The 23,731-nt window shown below is 42.3% G+C and overlaps 1 protein-coding gene across 3 annotated transcripts; it reads right to left on the reverse strand.

The window, feature by feature from the left end:
• Positions 1-1,097: 1,097 nt before the first annotated feature.
• Positions 1,098-23,508, reverse strand: abl2 (c-abl oncogene 2, non-receptor tyrosine kinase; the record flags this gene model as incomplete). 3 transcript variants are annotated; one of them, XM_083887869.1, is made up of 11 exons in its annotated part: positions 1,098-2,884; positions 4,614-4,796; positions 5,106-5,195; positions 5,310-5,462; positions 5,556-5,740; positions 5,859-6,036; positions 6,177-6,261; positions 6,547-6,819; positions 6,937-7,232; positions 9,941-10,105; positions 23,292-23,508. In XM_083887869.1, the coding sequence occupies 11 exons, from the start codon at positions 23,506-23,508 to the stop codon at positions 1,098-1,100; spliced, it is 3,612 nt and encodes a 1,203-aa protein (XP_083743995.1). The 3 variants fall into 3 exon arrangements, with proteins under 3 accessions (XP_083743995.1, XP_083743994.1, XP_083743996.1); XM_083887868.1 differs by having other exon boundaries at positions 4,575-4,796; XM_083887870.1 differs by lacking the exon at positions 23,292-23,508 and adding an exon at positions 10,281-10,395.
• Positions 23,509-23,731: the final 223 nt, after the last annotated feature.

The following is a 23,731-nucleotide window of genomic DNA, read 5'->3' on the forward strand; positions in this document are numbered from 1 at the left end:
GGCCGGGGAGCCCCCATCTATGTGGCACTGTGTTCAGGTGTAAGCATCAGTTTTGTCACTGGAGCAAAGACAAATGCTGTGCATATGATGAAATAACCCCCACATTCAGTCATTTATGCTTCAGTATTGTGGGGTTGAAAAAACAAAAATACCTATTATATGCCTTTATATACATATGTTCTTCTTCTTCTTCTTTTTAAATTTGATAAGCCTGTATTTGATACTACTGAAACATAAACTTAACATGCACACTTGTCAAAAGAACACAATGGTATTTCAATGATACAAATGATCCCTTCAATGGCTGTCAGTGGTCTCACTTTGTTTCTGGGAATGTCACTGGCTAAATGGCTGATTACTCTTAAGATTATCCTCAAAAAAAGCAAGACTGTCATCACAAAAATAAGCAGTTTGTGGGAGGTGTATACTTTCATAACAACTGTTTTGCGACTGAAAATTACCGACCAATCTATGAAATAAAAAAAAACATATGCACAAGAATAAAAATGTCAAATTGTGACCCGAAATGGCTTTAAATATTGGCAAATCAAATTTCCCAGATGCTGAGCAAAACACTCATGATTCACATAGGAGTGAAACACAGCTTGAGCTGAAGCAAACAGGACAAACAGTTGTGTTGTATTCTCAGTAAGGCTGGGCACAACCGCTATCATTCTCGCTCAGTAATGCAACGGACTGACAGAAAAGCAGAAGGAGCTTTAACTATTCTCCAGACTGGCTACACACAGCTGATACACTCGACATTCACTTAACAGGGAGGCCATTATCATCATCATGACCATTGTGTCCAAACATCTCATGGTGCGACATAAACCACATTTAGTTCAGTATAAACATTTTTCAATATGTACAAGTCAGAGCAAAGTTAGTGTCCACACTGGCATTTTATGAAACAGTTGTTTGTAAACAATAAAAGATTACATTGTGTAGAGATTTCTCTGAGGTACGTAGAGAGATTCAGAGATTTAGAGATTTTTGTCCCACAAAAAGCCGTTGATAAAACCAGTAACATAAAAACATATATACGATCTGATGTGTGGTTAGGGGGCTGCCAGTTGGTATTGTTGTCACAGTGGCTACCTCTGCACTACATCACTAATCTCTTTAATACAGCTGTGCAGGTTGTCCAGTACAGTGTTGGGCCCCACACTGCTTAGTCCTCCCCCTGAAGACGAAGCCCTTAGTTCCTGCAGGCTGAGCTCTAGCTTCCCCACTGCCTCTCGAAAGGCAAACTTGTTCCTCATTTGTGGGATGCAGTCCACGTAACCTGAGCAGTAGTCTAGCAGCTGATGGCCAGCGTCCAGCACCTGGCTGCTGGATGGGCTTTCGGAGCTGGCATGGAGGACGCTGCTCAGGCACTCCAGCAGAGCCTCACGGCTGACCCGCTCCAGGGGAACCCTCTCTGCCTGCTGCCTGGTTAGTCGCAGTGCCACTTTGGAACCGGCTGACTGTGCCGCGTGCGAGGCAGTGGTGGTGGCTCCGTTGGCCATTTTGGTTGGCGTTGTGTTAGTGATGGCAGAAGAAGTTGCAGGAGGCACTTGTGGTGGTGGCACAGACGGTCTGCCCGTCGCTGCTCCGCCTGACGTTCGCCTTGACCTGTGACCTTTTAATGTGTCTCCATTCACTTCCACAGGTGCGCCTCCTAACTGCTCCTCTCCGTCACCGCTGTAGGAGTGTTGCAGGCCGCGCAGAGTGGGAGGCGGTGGAGGAGCACACTTGGGTTTTACAAGACGCGGCCTGTCCCGGTCTGCTTGGTGCTCAGACAGCAGTTTGAAGCGATTCCCCTGAGAGTCTAGCCCGACTAAGTGCACGTCAGCTGGGCTGTGCTTCAGCGTGGGGGAGATTAGGACTGGAACTTTGTGGTTGTGGGTTGGTGCACCTGGTGCAGCTGAGGAAGTGCAAGAAGTAGAGCTCTTTAAGGGAGATGACCAACTCTGTTGCCTTTCCAGTGCTCCCCCACTCTCCTCTTTACCCTCCTTGACCCGGGAGAGAGTGTCTGATTCCCCAACCTCCCCCCCAACTCCTGGTGCCCTCATCCCTACAGCAGCTCCCCGGGGTAGTAGCTTGGCTTTGGGCCTTTCCCTGATTTGTGCCGTCCCCTCATCCATCCTCCTCAGCAGAGATTCTGAGGGCCGTGCTGCCCCATTCTCTGGCTGGGAAGTTGTGGAGGCAGTTCTCTCCAGAGGGGTTTTTGCACTGCGGTTCCTGGGTAAAGTTAGAGCCATGCGCTCCAGGTCTGGCAGTCCAGATGACATAGAGGAGGTAGAATTGGACCTAGGGAAGGGTTTGGGCCCTCCAACTATACTTCCACCCTCATCTGAAGAGGATGTCTTTCCTGTCCGTAGCCCCAGGGTCTTTTTGATGAGTCGAGGGGTAAAAAAGCCAGCCAACCCTCCCCAACTGCTACCGCTCGTCACCTGTGAACTAAGGCCTCCGCTTGAGGGTTTCTGTCCGAAAGCCGCCCCGCAGCACCTTGACTGAGTCTGGGTGGGTTCCCCTTGGGAGTGGGAAGGAGAGGCAGAAAAGCCTCCTAAACTGTCTGACTGAGGCAAAGGAGGAGGAGCAGTGAAATCAGCAGTGGGTTCATATTTCTTGTGAGGCTGTGTTTCCATCTCCCGGAAAGAACTACTCCTCTTGGGTGGTGTCGGAAGGCTCTGTTGGAGCTGGGATGACGAAGAAGAGGAGGAAGATTTCTTTTTTATGAAGGAGCTAAAGAAGCTAGTCTTGCGGTCTCTTGTAAACGTGCCCATATCCTGTGTATCCTCTAAAAGGCTGCCAGGAGATTTATCTCGTGGCTGCTGTTTTCTGGGCAAAGCTGGGGAGCCACCTGATCGTCCATCACCTCCCAGCAATGAGGCCCAGCCTGGCAAGAGAAGAGAGAAACAGATTAAAACAATAAAAAGAAGCTAAGCTGAACACAACGAGGACACACTCATCACTGTTGCTTAACATCTTATATTAAAAAAAAAGGTGGATACAGTTTCCTGTGGCTCTCTTACACAGCAGTATATTGTTGTAATACGATGGACTATTCTCTTTCTCTGGAAAAGCTGCTCTTTCCTCCTTAGGGATTTAAGAGCGAGGAAAAAGCATTAAGTAAAGGGAATAGGAGGTTCTGCATTTAATGATTTACGTTTAAGTTGCTCTTGAAAAGGATGGGAGGATGAATATACCTCTGGGAACTCATGATAACACGAACCAAACATAAACTGCCTAATCCCTAATATCAGCGACCCTGCTATTTAACTTAGCTCAAAGAAAATTGATTATTACAAGACTGAAGCTGGTTTGATGAATTTTACCAAACAGATAATGAATTGAGGATAAACTTGTCATATTATATAATGGTTATTACAGAGGAACGCAAGTCAATAAACTTTGAATATCTTATACTACATTTCCCATCATCCAATATATACATTTAAAAACAAATGTGCATAAACAAATTCATGTATTCAGAATACATTTCTGTAGCACCATTATCCTTCACTCATGGACTCACTGACGGAGAAACGGTTTATTTGTCTCATGACAATGTCAGTGTTGTAAGCCTTGTGAAATGTTATGCATGAATCTCCTTTACTTCATTATTGTGGTTGTTTTATTGATAATCAATAAATAAATGGGCAAAATTAACATAAATTGACCAAGACAAAGGACAGGGTCTTAACATAAATATACAAATCCCAAAAAGCCTTTAAAACCAAACAAACAAACAAACAAACATACAAACGTTTATTTTCAACACCAAACAAATAAATATGTAATAAGTTAAACACAAAAAGACAAACGGGACAATACAATTGGAATTTAATATTAGGGTTAGTAAATATTAACACAGGAGAGTACAATAAATAAATGATTACTAATGTTAACACAACATATCATGAATGAAATGACTGAAAGCAGAGTTGAATGACAGATCGTTGACTCTTTGATCAGCTAAATATGTTCTTTGGGGATTTGATCGGTAACACTTTATATTAAGGAACACATATTCACCATTAACAAGGTGCTTACCAAGATCTATACAAGTAGCGTACTAGCCCTTTAATAGTAAACATAAAGCACGTATTAAAGCCTTATTTTGGAAAAATCTTAATTCATGTTGTACGAGGGGTAGAAAAAGTTTATGTAGAATAAGGTGCTAATACATGCTTAAAAAATTCTTATAAAGGGCTAGTATGCTACTTATATATGTTAGTAAGCGCCTAGTTATTAGTGAATATGTTTTCCTTAATATAAATTGTTACCATTTGTTCATACTTTAGGTTTTGCACTATTGTTTTTCAAATGTTTTAATTGGTGCTGAAGGACAAGGACACGGGCACTTTAATTTTAAGGGTGAATTACTCAAAACTTCAACCATGGAAATCAAATAATTTGTAGGGGCTCGTTGAGGCTGTGCTTGAAGAACCGCCATCAGTTGACTGGAGGTCACTTGGGAAGGAATATCATCGCTCTTCTCCTCAGGCGGCGGACTTGGCGACGCTGCAGATCATTGTCTGACTTGGCTTTCTTTTGAATACCTGCAGACTCATAATGTGATGCACGTGACTGGTTGGTAGTGAGGCCGGGAAGCCTGGCTGTACCTGAGTGGCTGTGTGTGCCATGGTCAGTGCGCCCATCCAGTCCGCCCTCTATGTTTTCCTTGTTTTCCGTGTGCTTGTGGAGTGTGCGAGATTTGGAAGGCAGCAGGGGCATGTCCTGACTGAAGGAGTGCAGTGGTCCAAAGTGACCAGAGGAGGCCGTCTTACAAAGCTCCTCTGCCACCTCTGTAATGCAAAAAGAAGGAATCACTCAGTTGAGATCTACTTTACATTTGCTGAACACATTAACCAAAGTTAAGTAAGTAAATAAGAATGTACTTTTGTTGAACATTGTGGAAATCTCTCTATTTTGTATTCTTAAAATAACTTTTCAATTTACTTTAAAGTGTCAGTACTGTGACCCAAATCCACTTTACATGTTCAGCCTGAGAAGAGAAGCAGCTTTAGGAGCTAAACAAGAGAAAGTTTTGAGCTTTTCATAACAATAGCAATCAAACTAAATGAACTGAGAACAAGCTATGGGTGTTATCATACCTTCAGAGATACTGGAGTCATGGAACATCGTTTCAAATGCTTGGTGGATTTCTGCAAATGAAGGTCGGTCTAATGGGCTCCACTGCCAGCCTGTTGGAGAGAAATTACTGTGAGGAAGTGCTGGACTATATTTGACAAATTGATGCAACTTAAAACAGAAATATGAATGTCTTCCCACGAGTAGGCCAAACAGCTACTACTTACATGCTCTCATGAGTTCATAGACCTTGGGTGGACATCCCTCAGGCTGTTCCATACGATATCCTTTCTCCAGGAGGTCATAGACCTGGGACAGATCAATGCCAGGGTATGGAGACATGCCATATGTAGCAATTTCCCACAGCAGGACCCCAAATGCTGTACAAAAGAAAATGTCAGTGGATCAAAAGCTAGCTCAGTGGAAATTAAGAAGCAAAACTTAGCATGATTGTATGCACATGTATCGCTCACCCCACACATCAGACTTTATGGAGAAGGTGTTGTAAGCAAGACTCTCGGGTGCAGTCCATTTGATGGGGAACTTGGCCCCAGCATGTGCAGTGTAGGTGTCACCAGTCATCAACCTGCTCAAGCCAAAGTCTGCAACCTTCACAACATGATTCTCCCCGACCAGGCAATTCCTTGCAGCAAGATCCCTAAGGGGTGAGGTAACAAGAGACAGGTCTTACACATGTGTGGACCAATACAGGGCAAAACTGGACACTATAAATTCTAACATCTACACATACTTGTGTAGATGGACTATTCCCTTACCTGTGAATGAAGTTCTTTTTTTCCAGGTATTCCATGGCAGAAGAGATTTGTGTTGCCATGTAGAGCAACACAACAGCGTTCACCTCCTCTTTATCGCACTCTCTCAAGTAGTCCAGTAGGTTACCATGCGGCATGTACTCTGTCACAATATAAAAAGGAGGCTCCAAGGTACACACACCTACAGAGACCATAGATGGAAACGATGCAACATTTGAACGTGTTTTTCAAAGACAGCAATAACACAATGTCAGGAGGCCACAATTGATTGAAGTTAGGCAGCATATAATTTACAATTTATGTTTAAAATAAACAACTGACCTAATAGCTGAACAAGGTTTGGATGTTTGACCTCCTTCATAACCGCAGCCTCTTTTAGAAATTCTTCGATTTCCATGGTGTCTTCCTGTTATTGTAGAAAGGCAAAGACACACAATTAAAACATTTTACAAAGAGAAAGACGCTGTAAGAGTCAGAGAAAAAAGTAGCATTGATTATTAATAGTGATCACCACGTGCAATGCCAAAGTGCACCTGCAGATGGCAATATATATCCATTATTTTGCCCATGCCCTATTATTTAAAACTTCAAAGGTGCAGTGAAAATACCCACCAAAACAGGATATTATTGTATCTTCAATTTCCACAGTGAAGTTAAAGATAGTAAAAGATAACTTCAAATATCTACTAACCTTAAGCGTTTTGACAGCCACTGTGAGGTTGTACTTTTTCCACACTCCCACGTACACCTCTCCGTACTGCCCCCCTCCCAGCTTGTGCTTCATGGTGATGTCTGTGCGCTCCATTTCCCACTTGTCATGGATGGGAGACACACCATACACTGTGGGCTTGTTACATTTGGGTGCTGGGTAGTGCAATGTGGTGACCAGGCCATCTGCTACTGTGGAGTGGTGGTGGACCAGCTCAGCGAGGGTGGCAAAACGGCTCTCGGATGTAACATAGACCTGAGGGGACAGAGGGAGGAGGAACAAAGACGGAAGAAAAGAGGAACCCTGTTTAGTCCATACACCAACTGCAGTCGTAAAACAATATGATCATGTAGCAACTGTTGGTGGCTCTACCTTTCCATCAGAGGCTGTATTAATCCGATAGTGGTAGACCCTCCCTTCATACCGCAGAGAAATGGACAGCTGTCCGGGGCTGCTCTCGCTTTCCCGGACCAGAAAACTTCCATTGATAAGGGAAGAGAGCAGGTACTCTGCAGCGCTACGAGAAACAGGCCCATGGTACCAGCTGTGCTTCTCCAGACTGTTGACTGGTGTGATGTAGTTGGAGGGCACCCAGCCCTGGCCGTTCTTCGAGCGCACTTCACTCCATTCCCTATTCTGGTTGTAGCCAAGCACACGCAGCTTCTCACCTGGACACAGGAGGGGGAAATTTGTAAGATTGGATAAAATGGTAGCGGAATGTCCCAGTGGCTATGATCCCAGCCTGGCTACTACCAAAATCCCCCATTGGAGGGTTTAGAAACATCTGATTCTGATAACATTATTTAGATTTTGAAGTTTCACATAATGCTTAGAACATACCACGATGCCCATTATGTCTGTCATTATGCCTTAATGTCAGATCTCACAGAAGAGAGAATAGTCATGGATGTGACGTGCCTTTTGTTGAAAATACAGCCAAAGCTATGGAACAACGACAGGGTTAGAGCCGCCTGTCTGTCATAAAAGGCTTGCAGAAAACCTGGCATGTCAGGACATGGTCTGATCTTTCGGTCTCTGACGTCAGTGTGGGAGAAATGAGGGTAGGGAGAGGCTGATGTGTTGGAGACGGGAGGCGGGAACAATCCATCAGAACAACAAACAACAGTGAATGGAAGAGCAATCAGTCAGGACGGAAGATTGGCAAAAGGGAAAAGGGCGGAAGAGACAGAGGGTAGTGGTAACCTGGGAGTGATAAAGTTCAGTTTGCAGGGTGAGGGATCTCTGCAGTGTCTAACCTCGACACTGCCATTACCATTTTCCTGTGTATGAACTAAAAGTAGATTTTGACAGTGATTTACTTTGCATTACAAGGTAAATCACTGGCAGTGCAGCTGCATGAATTTATTTGACGAAGGTAAAAACCTTGCCAGATGATGTAGCACTGCTCCAGAGACTAAGCATGGTTCAATCTGTTTGCCACACATTGCAGCAACTTTGCAAAAGAAGCCTCCCGCATTGACACCACTGCTATGTCACTCTGAAATGGCAGGATTGAAGTCAATCAGGGCGTGGCCACAGGTCAATATCAGTCTTAAAACTGTAAGAAAAGGCAGCTATAAAGATTTTAGACCTTAGACATTACAGTAAATATAACATTTAACTTCTATAGATACAGTCCTCCTTACCCACAAACACATCACCACTAACTAGACCTGCAGGTTGAGCTCATAGAACTCCACACACTTTGCCAGGAATCCATAGAGCTACATTAAACAGAGACGGTTATCCACATCCAGCCCGACAAATTCACCAGTCTCCACTGTGTCTGTCCTCTGTGCCTTTAGGTTTTGTGGGAGTGGAAACACTGACTGCCTCCCTCTCTAACACTGGGAGCCATGTGTGCTTGAAGCAGGGCTATGGTCTGGCCAAGCCTAGCCTGGTTTGGCCTGGCATGGAGAGGAGAGACAATGATTAGCCCCAGATGAGAATGTGCCTAATCCCTGTACGTGATCTGCCTCATCCTGCTGCACACATCCATCCACCTGTTATTATTACAGTTGAATAAATTCCATATTAAGGAGGTATCAGGGGCACGTTGGGGTGTTTCCATGTGTCACAGAAAAGACTTGGTCAGATTGGAAAAGAGCAGTGGAGCCTGGGAGCACACATGTGGACAGGAATCTTAGATTCACTCCATGAGTCAGGGTCTAAACATCATTTCCACCCCAAGCAGCTGCCATAAATCCTTAAAATGGATGGATAATTAACAAACTGCCACGTTTAATGCTTTGGACCAGTGGGGGACATGAGTGTGGCTGTCTCTGGATAATATGAGGATATTTTAAGCTCATTACTCAGGGGAAGAGCTTGATGACTTAACTTAAGACACAATGTTCGAAAAAGTGAGTAGGAGGACTAAAGATGAAGGAAATTGTGAAAAGGTTTAGCTATTTCACAGTGAAGGGTGATGTAAAATAATGAAACTAATGTTTAAAGAGGGGTTTTAAGTGTTCTGGTGGGTGGAGAACAAAAAAATGAATACTGCCGATGTCTACGCATTTCACAAGAACCTGAAATAACAGTATGGTATGTTCTAGTGACACACAACATTCCTATGGTATAACTACACTTAACTACACAAAAAAATGTTTAAGGAGCTGCTGACATGTCAATCATTGACCATGCCCTGAGGATATGACTGATGACTCACATACGGGAATCACTGTTCCCTGTTGCTACAGGTGTCAACAGTGTCGATCGAGAAGGCGTGAAACATGGAACAATCTCTCCCTGAGTAACGTCATTGCCAACCGTTAGGGATGAGACTGTGAGGCAGGTCTTTCCTGTCTTGTCTCATCATACGACATGACAGATGTGACAAAGTCTATTTGTGCGGAATCAGAATTTGTTGCCATGGAGAAGCTGAAAGGTAAATTCATTAATCAAGGGTAACACTTTATAATAAGTACACACTATTAGGATTAGTTAAGCATGAATCAATATTAAATTCATCATTTATAATGCATTAGTATGTAGTTTATAAACACAGTTACAAATGTTTTACTCATCCCAGCTGAGGAACAGTGTCCAAATAGCTGCTGTACTCCAGCAGCCAATCAGAATCCACCTCTTTGAGCTCTTTGATCGACTTACAAAGGACTGCTCTCTCACCTCTCTGTGTGTGTCCAGCAGTCGTTCAGTACATGCCAACACTTCAGCACATGAGTAAAACATTCATAACTGTGTTTATAAACTACATACTAATGAGTATTCATGCATTATGAATGATGAATTCAATATTTATTAATGCTTAACTAATGCTAATAGTGTGTACTTATTATAAAGTGTTACCCAATCAAGATATGTGGTCAATCATTTTTGTCTTTGCATATTTTAGATCACATTTCTGTTTTACCTTTGGTTATGCTGAGTGTGTTGTCTCCGCTGGCGACGAAGTCATAAAGTGCAACGAAGAGGTTCGGGTCGCTCTCGGCCGCTCCGAGCAGGTTCTCTTTGGAGCTCCAGCGCACTGCCTCCGTCAGCGCCGCAGAGTCCAGGCCGAATGGCCGGTGAAGAGCTTCTGGAAAAACAAGAGGACGAAAAATGGTCAGGAAGAAGGACGATAAACGCATTAGACGTGTAAACAAGCATTCACACAGGTCAAAGTGAATCGGCAAGTATCAAATTGACGAACAGCACCCTTTTGACAATTTAGATTCTCATTAACGTACGAGTCCTTTTCACAGGTCGTCTACCTGTCTCTCCATGATTATTCCCTTGCGTGACCCCCGTGCGGCGATGCTGACAGCTGCTAAGAGCGTTCCATTCTTCTTCGAAACTGCTGTTCGCCTGCAGGCACCTCAAAAGCATCACTTTAACCGGTCTACTAGGCAAAGAGCACTGTTATCACTGACTGCACACACAGATGTAGTGTGTGTAGTTCGGAGCTATGCAAGATCTGAGGTGAGAGTGCTTTGGTATGTGTGTATATACAGGGAAACGAGAGGGAGGAGCTTCAACACCACTGAGATAGGAACTCTTCCCTCCCTACACAGAACACAGTGATTGCCATAGCTGCAAAATACACACCAACAGACGCACAATTATGTGTTCATACACGCAGGAGCCAATATGTACTTCATGTACTCAACAGCTGCTGCCAAAGTCACTGCATGCCTGGACAGCTGGTGAACGAGTGGGAGAGGAGGGTGGTGAAATAGAGGGAGGCAGGATGGAGAACGTGTACACAATACTTTCAAACAGAAAAGCTACTATTACATAAATATTATGAAGTAATAAAGTCATCTCAAACTAAACTGCAACTCAATTAGGAGTGAATGATCTGGGGAAAACAAAGTACTGCGATGATTCTGACAAGGTACTACAATTTGATTTAATTAGATTCACCATATAATATATACTGCTATATTCTAAAGCAAGGACAAGAGCTTAAATGTATCATTTGTTTTTAACATGTATGTTTTTACATTTTGTTTAACACAGAATGTCAACCTTTGTAATTAGGGCTGAACAATTAATCAAAAAATGATATTGAAATACAGCCTGCTGCAATTTTCAAATCGCAGGAGGCACGTTATTTGTTAAAGCCAAAAAGTGTGTCAAAATATCATTTTAAATTCATTATTGTATATACCTATACACATCATACTCTACAGACTGAAGAGAACATCTTTGTTTCTTACAGATCTGCACAAATATCAGACAGTTTAAAATGTGCTTTTCAAATGAAAATGAGCAAAAAAAAAAATCACCATTCCCTCGGATATCGCGACTCATATCGCAATACTGTGAAAAATTTCATGATTGACATTGATTTGAAACTGATTAATTGTTCAGCCTTACTTTTAATTAACCCTTTATAAAAAGTGAGATGAGAGGATGTAGTTTAATGATTCAATTGTAACTGATTCATATAAACAGAGGTGGTCTGGCACCACATAAGACTTTGAATAACGCATGTTCAAAATATTACATACTAAATGTTTAAATCTTAGATCAAGGGGAAGAATATGTCACTTGTGTGTGAAGTGAAATGTTAAACACAAACAGACAACAAAAGGCTTTGATGAGGACAAGAAAAGGGCTCAGTTTGCCAATTCTGCTCTTGTGACATGCAAATATCTAAAACCCCAAACTATTTTAAAGAAGAAACTCTTTGACAACAATTTCTTTTTCCCTGCAGCAATTCTCTTCAATATCAGACCAGAGTTGTTTATTGCCAGTGAGGTCAGGTTTCAATAAAGATGGAGAAGAACAGAGCAGGTTTGCACACATATTGTCTTCTCTGCAAAACAATGCAATGCAATTCCAAATCACATCAAATGAAAACAATATGTAATGCAGATATTGAGGCATCAGAGAGCTCTGCGTTTCATTTCATAGCGGTTATTACAAAAGAGGACAGTATTCGGTATGAAAACAAATAGTATCAAATCATAATTTAGAGGTATAGTATGTCTTAATGTAGTAATCTAGCAGCAGTGGAGCCAACCTGAAATACCCAAAGATAAAACATGTGCATTGGATTCACATTGGTTTTTAACATGAGAACCTAAAACAACAAACTTGTGCTGGAGGCAAGTCAACATGTTTATCACGAGTCTGTTAGAGTAATTATCACTGTAAGCTTCTGAGATAATGGCATGGCTTTCTGGGGTTAAACAAATTCTTCATTTATCCTGAGATCACTTTAGGCTGGCATACATACAAATTCAAATAATTGAGTGACAATTGTACCATAGCTGTAATATTTCAAAGTTGGCAGGAATCAAACATGTTCCACTGTTGGTCTACACCATGTGGCAGGCACATGCCACACAGACACATGACAGTGGAGATATTTTCCCAGCTGTGTGATCTACAAACTTAAGCACATTGCCAGCAGCTCTTTAATATCTATTCTGTCCTCTATGCCACAACATCTGCACACACACACACAGCTTTGCTCACCTTTGTTCTGGACCAGCATGCACTGTAGTGCGGCACTGGCCGTGACCTGGCTCAGCCACAGCTCCCAGTACATCGTCTGCTCTGATTTGGTCAGCTACCAGTGCTACCAGGGTTTTCTCCGCTCAAGAGCCTCACTGTGTTTATGTAGACTTACAAGAGTGGAGACTGAAAAGCACGAGTGGACATTCTCCTCTTAAAGAACAAGGAGCAGAAGCAGGCTAATATTCCAAGACATCTTCACAGTGGAGTCCCTATGAGAGGAGATCGGAGAACGACCCCCCCAGACAATGTATTTACCCACGCTGTCTTTGAATAAAACCACCTAAACATCTGAAGTTACAGTAGTGACTAGCCGTCTCCTGCTGGCAACTCCCTCTTAGCTTTGATGTGGCCCTGAAGAGTCAAGATTTCCAAGGTCCAGCTGGAGAGCACAGACACACATGACTGATGCTCGCTGTGGTTTAACGCACTGGAAGGGATGGCAAAACATGGCAGAGAGAGAGAGAGAGGGAGCGAGATAGGCCTGGTGGTTGGGAGGGGGTATGTAGATGCAGACATAGGTTGGGGGTAGGGCAGCGTGTATGGTATGGCAGAAAGTTGAGCTGAATGTGACGTGTGCATGTGTGCTGTGGAGGAGTGTGTGTGGGTCTTGTAGCAGCACTGTGACCAGCAGCAGATGGCTGCTCTTGTTCCCCAGGGGGAGGAGAGATCCTATTGACCCCCACCTGTGTGTGTGTGTGTGTGTGTGTGTGTGTGTGTGTGTGTGTGTGTGTGTGTGTGTGTGTGTGTGTGTGTGTGTGTGTGTGTGTGTGTGTGTGTGTGTGTGTGTGTGTGTGTGTATGACCGCAACTGCCATACCAAGGCTGAGCCAACTGTCAGAGCTGCTCCTCTTACATACATGGCTATCTATCTTCTAAAAGCGAATAGAGCAAGGCTTTTAGGGAAATGGAACGTTATATTATGCAATACACATTTGTCAGCGGTCTCAATTCGAATAATCTTAATTGCAGTTATCATAATGTGAAAAAAAACAAAAAAAACAACCCAGTGCATCCCAAGGCTCATATGAAGCAGCCAAATTATAAAAAATGTTTTTCATTACAGAAGCCAGTTCAATCAAGTTGATCATATTGATTTAGTCACTTTAAAAACGTTCTAAAATCCGACCAACATGAAGATGCCTTTTTTCTTGGCCAAGCTCAAACCTCATGTGCTGAAACATTTGATTGAAGGAGCAGTTGGCCAGCCTGAGGTATGTCGTGTGCCCGTCCGTGTGCCTTAACATGTGTGTGCGTGTGTGTTGTCAAGTGCAGCACATGTGCGCTGAGAAGAAACTGCAGCTTTTTGTTAAGCTAAGCAGACCTAAGCAGAGTGGGTATTTGCAAGTTGGAGGGGCTTCATGCCAAGCCTGCTCCCCCCCTAAGACAGCTGAGACAGAGGTGACACATCACATGATGCACACACACACACATACACACACATCATCAATGGTGACATTCTTGAGCTGTCCCTACACCCTGCTGCTTACCCTGCAGCTGTCTGTGTCTCTGTGTGTGCCTGTAAAACCTTCACATCACTGACCGAGCACCTTGTATCCATGTATTAAACAACAATAACGTCACTTGCGCACCATAACCAAAAACAATGCAGTCACTATCTGAAGCCCATGGCCAGCGAGGTAAGGGTATATTTTTAGCTGCTGGAGAACAAAACATAGCAACATGACATCCAGAAATAACAGCACACATAGTGATGATGGTGCTGAGAAAGATGGCTGACTGCCTGCAGGAAGTCCAAACTAAAAAAAATGACACAATGATACAAAACATTACATAAGCAAGAGGACAGGCCAGATCAGATCCTGTCTGAAGTACCAAGATGTAGTCTTCCCATATTCTATGAATCATACTGAGCCTCAGCGTAAATCATTTCAACACCGCTCTTTCTGCCGTCGCTTTTAGGAAAATTCATGGCCTGAAGTCAAAGTCGGTTTTAGCAAATTAGATCCAAATCACTTAGTCAGGTGGCTTTAAATCTCTACATGACACCCTTACTCTTCAAATTACTGAGGAAAACTTAAGAGCATATGAGCCAAATATTATTCCATGATTCTCCTTCAATAAAGCAAACACAGTAGACAGAAGAAAATTATCTAAAGATAAATTTGATAAGAAAACAATTATAAGATGCTGCTCTACTTAGTATACATATAAGGAACATATGTTTGGTACTGTACAGGATACAGGCAGAGGAAAAGAGGAACACGTAAGACAGACATGTTAATCGTGCAGAAATGAATATGAATACACTACAGACGCCACAATACCTAAATGTAGAGCAAGATATATTTTAAATGCAATAAGTTTAGATTCCCAACTGAACTTCTTCACACTTCTTTGACTGAGGGATCATTTTCCCCCCCATTTCATTTTAGACCAATTTCAATGATTACATCAAAATTAACCGAGAGTGTAAACACATCTACACTTTAACTGTAGCTGCAGAAATGTAGTTGAGCTGCGTGTCCCTGACATGTGACTAACTTGATTTGTAAGCAATCCAACCACAATTTCAGCAGCAGTCCATTGGGAATCTAAGACTGAGGGGAGAGACATGAGTCAGTTGTTGTTCAAGAGGCCTGGACAAAGGACAATAGTGTCATTAATGTCGGATCACAAGTGTGTGTGTGTGTGTGCGTGTGTGTGTGTTACACTGTAAACTCCCTTGATCTGAGGACTTAAAACCTAGAAACACAGCTCTTCTTTTTTTTTTACTGATCTTAGTCTGAATCTCAGCAGATAAAGTGGAGTTCACCAGTTCCCAAATGACTACAACAGGAAAGCAAACATATGTATGCACTTGTAATCACAGTTCACACAAGTCCACACAGGCAGATCCCAGCTTTTCACAAATCCTGGTGTCGCAAACCCCTCTGAGTAAGTAATTACACACGCATGCAGACCTTTGGGAACGCCTGTTAATGTTCTCTATTCAGGTTTGTCCATACAGCCCATCGTATCTGCTGTCTACATGGAAATATGCCAATTAGGGAGTGGACAAACAACAGTCTGGAGCTTAGCACCAGTGGATCGTCCTGGAATGGAGAAGAATGAAGCTCTAACCCAGAGCTCACCTTGCCCTGCCCCTCTCAGAGACTGTTATGGGTTAATAATGGGCTCTAAGTGCTTCTCTCAAGGTGTGCTGGCAAAAAAAGCTAAGTGGTTCTTTATGTGACAGCTGAAAGGATTAGTGGCATATGATGACCGGAAAGTAACTCTTCGTCAGCCACATTGCATTTGTCTGTTTCACACATAGGCCAAATATGGCCTGAGAAGCTAAGTAACTAAAATATTTCAATAGCGCTATTATATTTCAAGTCATTCAGTCTATCTCAGCAGTTTGGTAGAGTGCTATTAGTGAATGATATTTTTGAGCACTAACAACAACTGATGTTACAAATAAACATTCAACTTAATATGGATTACCATTATAAAAAAATCAATTGATGTTTAAAGTCTACCAGATGATGCCAAGTGCACACTCTCACTAAGAGTGTTGTGTGACGATATCGCTATATGATTGCGCAAATACTGAGTATATCTTTATTATATAATGATAATATTGTGTCATGGTGTCTCAATGACACCATGACACCACCCCTAGTTGTGATGTATGTGGATGATGTAATGTCAGGCTGAGGTGGATGTTTATGTGGCTACCACCCCACAGGTATAGAGGTGTGTTCATCACCACAGCAAATCTCTCCAAAGCCTTCTGTCTAATAAGGGTTAACACTAGAAACCTTTTGATATTGATGTCTGAGGAGCTAATCCGCATGAAGAGCTGATTTACAGTATCCCAGTTTAAGGACCAGACACTGGAGGCAAAAGGGGAAATTTTCAAATTGACTGTGCTCTTAGACCCCGTTCAAACATTTGTCCTCAATGATCTGATGATGGGCAAAGTGCACTAAGTGTAGGTGTGAATTCATACTGTATGTGTCCTCAGATCTGACCACAGAAAACACACTCGGGGTGGTTTGAGGACACATGTGGCCACATTCCTGAGCATACATGAATGCAATCGGTCCTCAGGATAGATTAGAGACTGCCTACTCATCCTCCGCTGTTTGATCCACAACACTCAGACATTAACTCACTCTCTAGCACTCGCACGCGTGCACACGCACACAAACATGCATGACAGTCAACATGTTTTCTAACGTCCGATTTTAAAAACACAATTTTGTTCTCGTCAACAGTCCCACGTGTGCACAGTGACGTAGATTTCATCATGCGCCCTTTTCTGGTGAGACATTTCTACTACAGGGAATGGAATATTAGATCGAGAACCCGTGTGTGAAACCCAAGACTGACGCCAACCTTTGTTTAAGTATGAAGGGAACCGTGGAATCGTGGGCGTGGTCACGCATGCAGAAATCCAAAGCAGTACATATTCAATACAATACAAAGTGCCGAGTATGACCCAGACATTAGTCAAACAGCTGGGAGTGACCGGACTGTGAAACCAGTCCAGTGGAGCAAGTATTTTCAGTGTAGAGCCTACATGATGCAAAAGACGTATATGGTTTCTTTACTCATCTACAGCCTCTTTCACTGTAAAATTAGCAGGTGTCACCGGAATTTTTAAACCTGGATGAAACCGCAAAAAAGGGCGATTAACACCATTCCAGTGGTTGATCTGTCCGGTGGTGTTTTGGTTTTTTTAGTCCAACATTACATAACATGTGTTGCGACATTGCGGACATGATGTTAGATACAAAGAAGAAATCAGCATGTTCAATCATGTCTTGTGTTCCTACTGATGCCAGTTCGAGCCAAAGCCAATAAAAAAAGCCCCATGCACTGCAAAGTAATTTGACCCAGGAGTGAATGCTGATTAAATACATTCGCACTAGTTTAAACCCAGGATTAAATGGATTGTTTAACCAGTAGAAATGGGGTGGAACAAATAGTCTCACAAATTCAAACTGGATTAACGATGTAATAATATTACTGAGTGAAGTAGCAGAGTGGCAGAGCTATTGCTTTTTGAATATAATAAACAGAGACTGAAATGTAACCAGGAATCCTACAAACTTCTTTCTCTTTTCAGAATAATCACATGGCAAATTTGAGTACAGCAGCACCACAGGGTGCCCAGATTAAGGGTATCTGACCAACTGGTCAGCTGTGGGTTATTACACTGAGGGGGTAGAACACGCTGAATAATCCTCACACGGAGTACCACCACAACACAACTTCACTGATAAGAAGAACAGAAGGAGAGAGAGAGAGAGAGAGAGAGAGAGAGAGAGAGAGAGAGAGTAGGTGGCTGCATGTGCATGCAATGTGTAAGTGTGTGTGTGAAATGTGCACTTGCGGCCAAGTCTCCAGCCTGAAACCCAGAAGATAAGCAGTTGTGATAATGCCATCAACAGAGGACTGGTCCTGGAATCAAACCAATGCTTAACAGGCTTGGCACAGGGACTATACACTGTTTCCTATACCATATCTCGGATTTCTCTACTGCACTCTTACTAGATCAAGAGCAAAAAAACTCTCACTGCAACAATTTTAGATATACCTCTTGACAGAGCTGCATATGCAAATGATGGTTTCACCATATAACACAGCCAGTCACCCACTGTTCAGATCAATCCTCACTATTTAAAAATATAAGCTGCACAAGAGTTGAGGCCAAGGAGTTAAACCCAGGTCTGTGGTTTTTGTCCTGCAAAGGGTTCACTGGTGGCAGATGCGAGGGCTCAACGCAGCAGCAGAACACTGGAGTGCAGGAAAGAACAATAAAGGAATAGCTGAGCTTATGGGGGTGTATATCCATTCCTTGCATAATTTAAATGCAGTCTTTTTAAATCCATTTCTGTATTGTGTTTTGTTTGATTGTGAAGGTTCTCGTGTTCAATGGAGATTTAACACTTTTTTCAAATGTAGGGTGAGGAATGAGACAACAGTCAATTGCAAAGGAGAGGAATTAGGCAGAGCTGGTCAAAGGGACTTAAAGCAGAGGTTCAGGCTGAGGATAAGGTGGCTTGGTGGTCAGTCAGTTGTAGAACAAGGTCTTCACAGTTATGGATGTGTGCACAGAGAGACATAAATGATTAAACATGAAATCATTACAGACCATCAATGGTAAATGCAGTCGTTTAGACACGAGACCATGTTACACCATAATCATAATAAACACATCTACTTATTACCAACGAATCAGTCAGACTCAACAATTTTGACCTCATTTCTGGTCAATTTCACCCAGAGCAGATGTGGCCATGGCTCCTCCTAGTGGCTAATGGCTGTTAAAAGGACAAACTATTTTTATTTAATGAACAAATCTTCTTCACTCCATGCAAATACCTTTCTTTAAGTCTATTAAAATCCCACCCACAGCCTCTTCGTGTCCTCCTCATATTGCAGTGGCTGCTGAGTGGCTTGGCTTTTAGTAAACAAGAGTCCATAGAAAAGTGGATTTGTCTGTAATCTAATTTCACCCATGATGCAAACCAGCTTAGGACCTTGGATCCAGGATCTAGGCACCTCTTCTCTCCTCTAGGCACCTTTAACAGTGCTGCTCTTTGGGTCCAGCTGGCTCTATATTCACAGGATTGATGTACAAAAATACATCTGCCACGATTTCTATGGTCTGTTCAGGGTAAAAGTAGATAAGGCAATTGCTTTGTTGTTTTCTTTTACAAAAGAACATTCAGAGGTATTATCAGTCATTTTTTCACGCCGTCGGTGATAGGACCCGTTTAAGTGACAAATCCTGAATAGTAATAAAGTGCACTGAAACGGTGCAGTGGAAAGTCCATTAAAGGGAACATTTTCTCCAGAGATTCATCCCTCCGTGTCAATTCAATAACATAGGATTCACCTCTCTGCAGATTCGATAATAAATGAAAGCACTGCAGAAATGGAAATCTCGGAACTACTGAAACATTAATATGCTGAAGCAATTGATTTGCCAATACTGGACTTCAACCAATACAGGTGGCTGTTAGGATGACTCCTCTTGAATTAGCAGTCTGCACCCTGTCTAAATTTGTTTAACTGTGTTTTCCCACTGGCTTGCCTGTCTGGTGGGGGTGCTGTTCAAAGATGAGGAAAACTGCTGCACACCTGAGCAGAGGACAGGAAGTGACTAATCTAAAGAAAGAAAATCCCCAAACAGGAAGCTATAGAAGTTAAAAAAAAGAGAGAGAGATGAAGGAGGGGGAGGAGAATGACAAGAACCAATTTACACCAGTGCCCTCCAGCAATGTCTGTTCCCTGAAATGACTCGGTGGTTTTAGGTTTACTGACAGAAAGTGTAGTGAGAACATAATAAATCTCAGTGACACTTGCTGGAAAAGTCAGGTAGCAAACCATCAACACACCAGAATGACTTCAAAAGACATGGTTTTTAATTACATGCTGAAGGTAATTAAAAGTTTCTTGACTATATGTTGTCTTTCATTAAATTTTCCATCACTTGTCCTTGCTCCTTCACAATTTATTTAACAATCAGTCACATGGTATTAAAAGAAAATACAGTCTGAAGCTGACAGTGCAAATAAGAATTGTAATAAATACATGCTGCTTAACCAAGTTCAGCTGAACAGCATGGATCATTAATTGTCGTTATTTAGCATGTTATTATGCTCGTCTGCTATGAAGTGGTTATATTAATAAACCCTCTTCAATAAATTGCTAGCTAATTGCTTTTACTGGGAGTGCTTTGGTTTTTTTAAATCATAACCTATGAAAACAAAATCACACCCAACAACACCTCAACCCACTGACTGACTCACAGCAATACTATGCATCTGTTACAGCAGAAGAAGGAAGTGCAACACTTCAACTTCCCTGAATGGGATCAATCATTTTTTATCTTAACTGGTCATTCACATGATGTTGTTGTCAAAGTGACACAAAGCAAATCTGGTCATCATTATCAATTCAATCTGCACTGCAGCTGCAGAGAGAACTCTGAACAACGGAAATTTGGAGGACTTGATTTCATCACTCATTACAAAAATTGACTGCCGTTACATGATTATTACACAATCATGACCAACTTCACTGCCATTTCTCTGAGTTTTAACGAGTTATTGACAAATAACAGATTCAGACATATTTTGTTTTACTCTCAATAAACACAAAATCCCTGACAATCAATTCTTCTTCTTCCGGCTTCTCCCTTTAAGGGTCGCCACAGCAGATCATCTGCCTCCATCTTGTCCCTTGTGTCCTCTTCTGTTACACCAACTGTCCTCAAGTCCTCCTACACAACATCCACGATCCTCATCTGATCTGTGGTCTTCCTATTATCCTCCAGCACATGCAGCTCCATCTTCAACATCCTTTGTCCAATAAAATCCCTATGCACATGACAAAACCATCTCAACCTTCCCAACTAAACCAATACAACCTCTTTAAAGAGCCAAGTCAAAAAATGTACAGATAAAGGCAAATAACATTGTGCTGCATGATTGTCACAACAGATATAATAGACTGCCAGAAAAAAGGCACTTTGATAGTCAGTGTTAGACTGAGTGCATAGTCTCAAGCTTCCTCACTTAAGAGTCTTTGTTCTATTATTACGTGTTTTGAAGAGTAGAAATCTTTTTGCAGAGTGGCTATGTGACTGCATCCTGGCAGCTATAAAAAGGCCATTCCTGCCCTGCCATCAACAGAACAGAACAGTGCCGACAGTGAATGGAGCTGCACTTTGTAGGTCCGTCTGTCTGTCTGATTTACTTTTCAGCTTTCTATGCTCAAAAGCTTGCTACTTTCATTTGCCCCATGCTCTCTGCAATGTTATGAAGAAGCTGGTTCTATGACATCTGCAGAAAACTAGACAAACCGTGCAAGTAGTTTGAAGTAATCATCCACTGGAGGATGGATTCGAGTGAGAAACGGAGCTAAACACACGTAGACAGGCATCAAACAAAATGCAACTTCTAATTTACACTCAAAGAGAACAATCAAGTTAAACTTCAGGAAATTCAATCCAAAAATCATTATAATAATAACAATATTACATTTAGTCATCTTCATGATTTATATGCCCAGATCAGCCTCTACAAACAGTGCCTCAGGAGAAATTGTTGGGAGGAAAGAGGAAGAGCATGACAGAGTTACTTCTCCACAGCTCGAGGCAGAGAGATAATGGAGATCTGCATCGCTCGCCGTGACTCACATTTGCAAATAATATCAATGTATAGCTAAAGCACAAAGGCAGGAATTATTTGATGGTGGGGGTAATTTCCACCATCTCTGTCTCGTCTATCCGTTCTTCACCACACTAACACCAGATTCAATACACAAGCTTGGGTAGATTTAAACTTCCGACGTGAGTGCAATGAATAATACAATGACAGAAGGTGAGCTAAATAATTCATATACTATACTGCCGATTTCCCACTGGATCGAACTAAGCAATCTGCTGATTGAGTGTGTTGTAGCAGGAAAGAGGATCAGACAGAGGATGTAAGTAAGCATGTGAAAACCACTTGGTATCGTAATGTGAGCTTGTGGTGGCTGCCACTGTGACTTAATGGAGTGGAATTGTTGCTCAACCTCCGGAGGCAAAAAAAAAAAAAATCACTGTTTACCAAACCAAGTATTGCACAAACAGGCCTTGGAGGGAAACTTAAGCAGGTAACCTGCAGCTCTAACCCTTTAGGCAGACCTCAGAAGACAGACTATTCACATTTTTTATTTTTATTTTTAAATAAACTGTCTCTATGTCGGTAAATAACACGCAGCAAGCAACTTCAACTAAAATATCGCAATTAGGCGTGGGAATCGCCAGAGACACCGTAATACTATATTATCACATTATTGCGATATAGTAAATATATTCGCGAAATCATATATTGCGATATAATCAGCCCAAGTGAGAGTGAGCACTTGGCACCATCTAGTGGACTGAAACGCCAATTGATATTTTTATGCTAAGAAAATCGATACTTGGGAGTCTCAAAGGCGATATAATATTTCCGCGCATAATATCGCAATATTTCACTGTATGTAGTTTCCTACCCCTGACACCTAATTGCAATATATTATATATGTTTAACAGAGTATGTGCAAGTGTATTATCTATTTAGTACATAAATGGCCTCATGTCTGTACACATACAATAAACAAAACTAACACATGAGTAAAGGCTGGTGGAGAATACCATTTAATGTAGTACTACAGTACCTGACGTGTGGTGCATTCAAAAACATTAAGTCAGAAACACTACTACTACTATTCTACTACATATGACTGAGCATTTACCATTAATGCACATTATCATTGTAACATTCAGTATGATGTGTTCATTAAACTGTTTTGGTGTGATTATATTTTTGTTATGTCATATTATACAAAAATATATTTGTGCTCATCCAACACAAACGAATGTGCCCCTCTGTGGTGCAAGCATTAAAACACAAGACACTGAATAAATCCGAAAGTGAGATTAATAAGATTATCTGATAACATCACCTAATATCACAGAGGCAAGTCTGTTTCTGTATATGATCTGTATCTGTACTAAAGTTCACAGCAGCATGAGTGTGTTAAAAATAAAATATAATAAATGCAAAATTGAAACACACACTAAAGAGTAAACTGGGTAAGAAATAATAAACCACAGTTAGTTGGCAGAGTTATTTCCGCTCACGCGTCGTTGTCAAACTAGCATAGGATGAGCTAGCAGTCGCTCATCAGCAGTAAAGCATTAAAACAAATGATACAACTTCATCATTATCCAGACATTTGTTAAGAACCTTTATGTCCAATTACCTGAATGCTGTGTGAATATATTGATGGCTGGATCTGGCACATTGACTGCAGCAGTCCTGCCCGGTGGTGTCCCGGTGCTACTGCCGGGTTCACGGGGTCTCCTCCCGGCGCCGCTCCCCCGAATCCCCTTCCCTTGGTGTGGTTGGGACGCGTGAGGCTGTGGTGGCTGGAGTGCGGTCGATGTGCCCTCACCGACGCGGCCTACCTGCTGTCCCATCCTAGTCGTTTGGCGTAAGGACGTTCGGGACGAAGCGAGCAAACCCCCCTGTGCACCTCTGGCTCACATTCCCCCAAGCTGAAGCGGCCTGGCCGGAACAGTCTTCCTCAATCCCCCTCCCTGCTGATCTTCACCGTTAAGCTAACGCTAACTAGCCTGTGCTAGCTCTTTTGGCTTTGCAGTTAGCAGCTAACGTTAGCAGCAATCACTGAAACCCACCCAC

Source organism: Microchirus variegatus, assembly GCF_963457635.1.
Source record: "Microchirus variegatus genome assembly, chromosome: 4".
NCBI lineage: Eukaryota > Metazoa > Chordata > Actinopteri > Pleuronectiformes > Soleidae > Microchirus > Microchirus variegatus.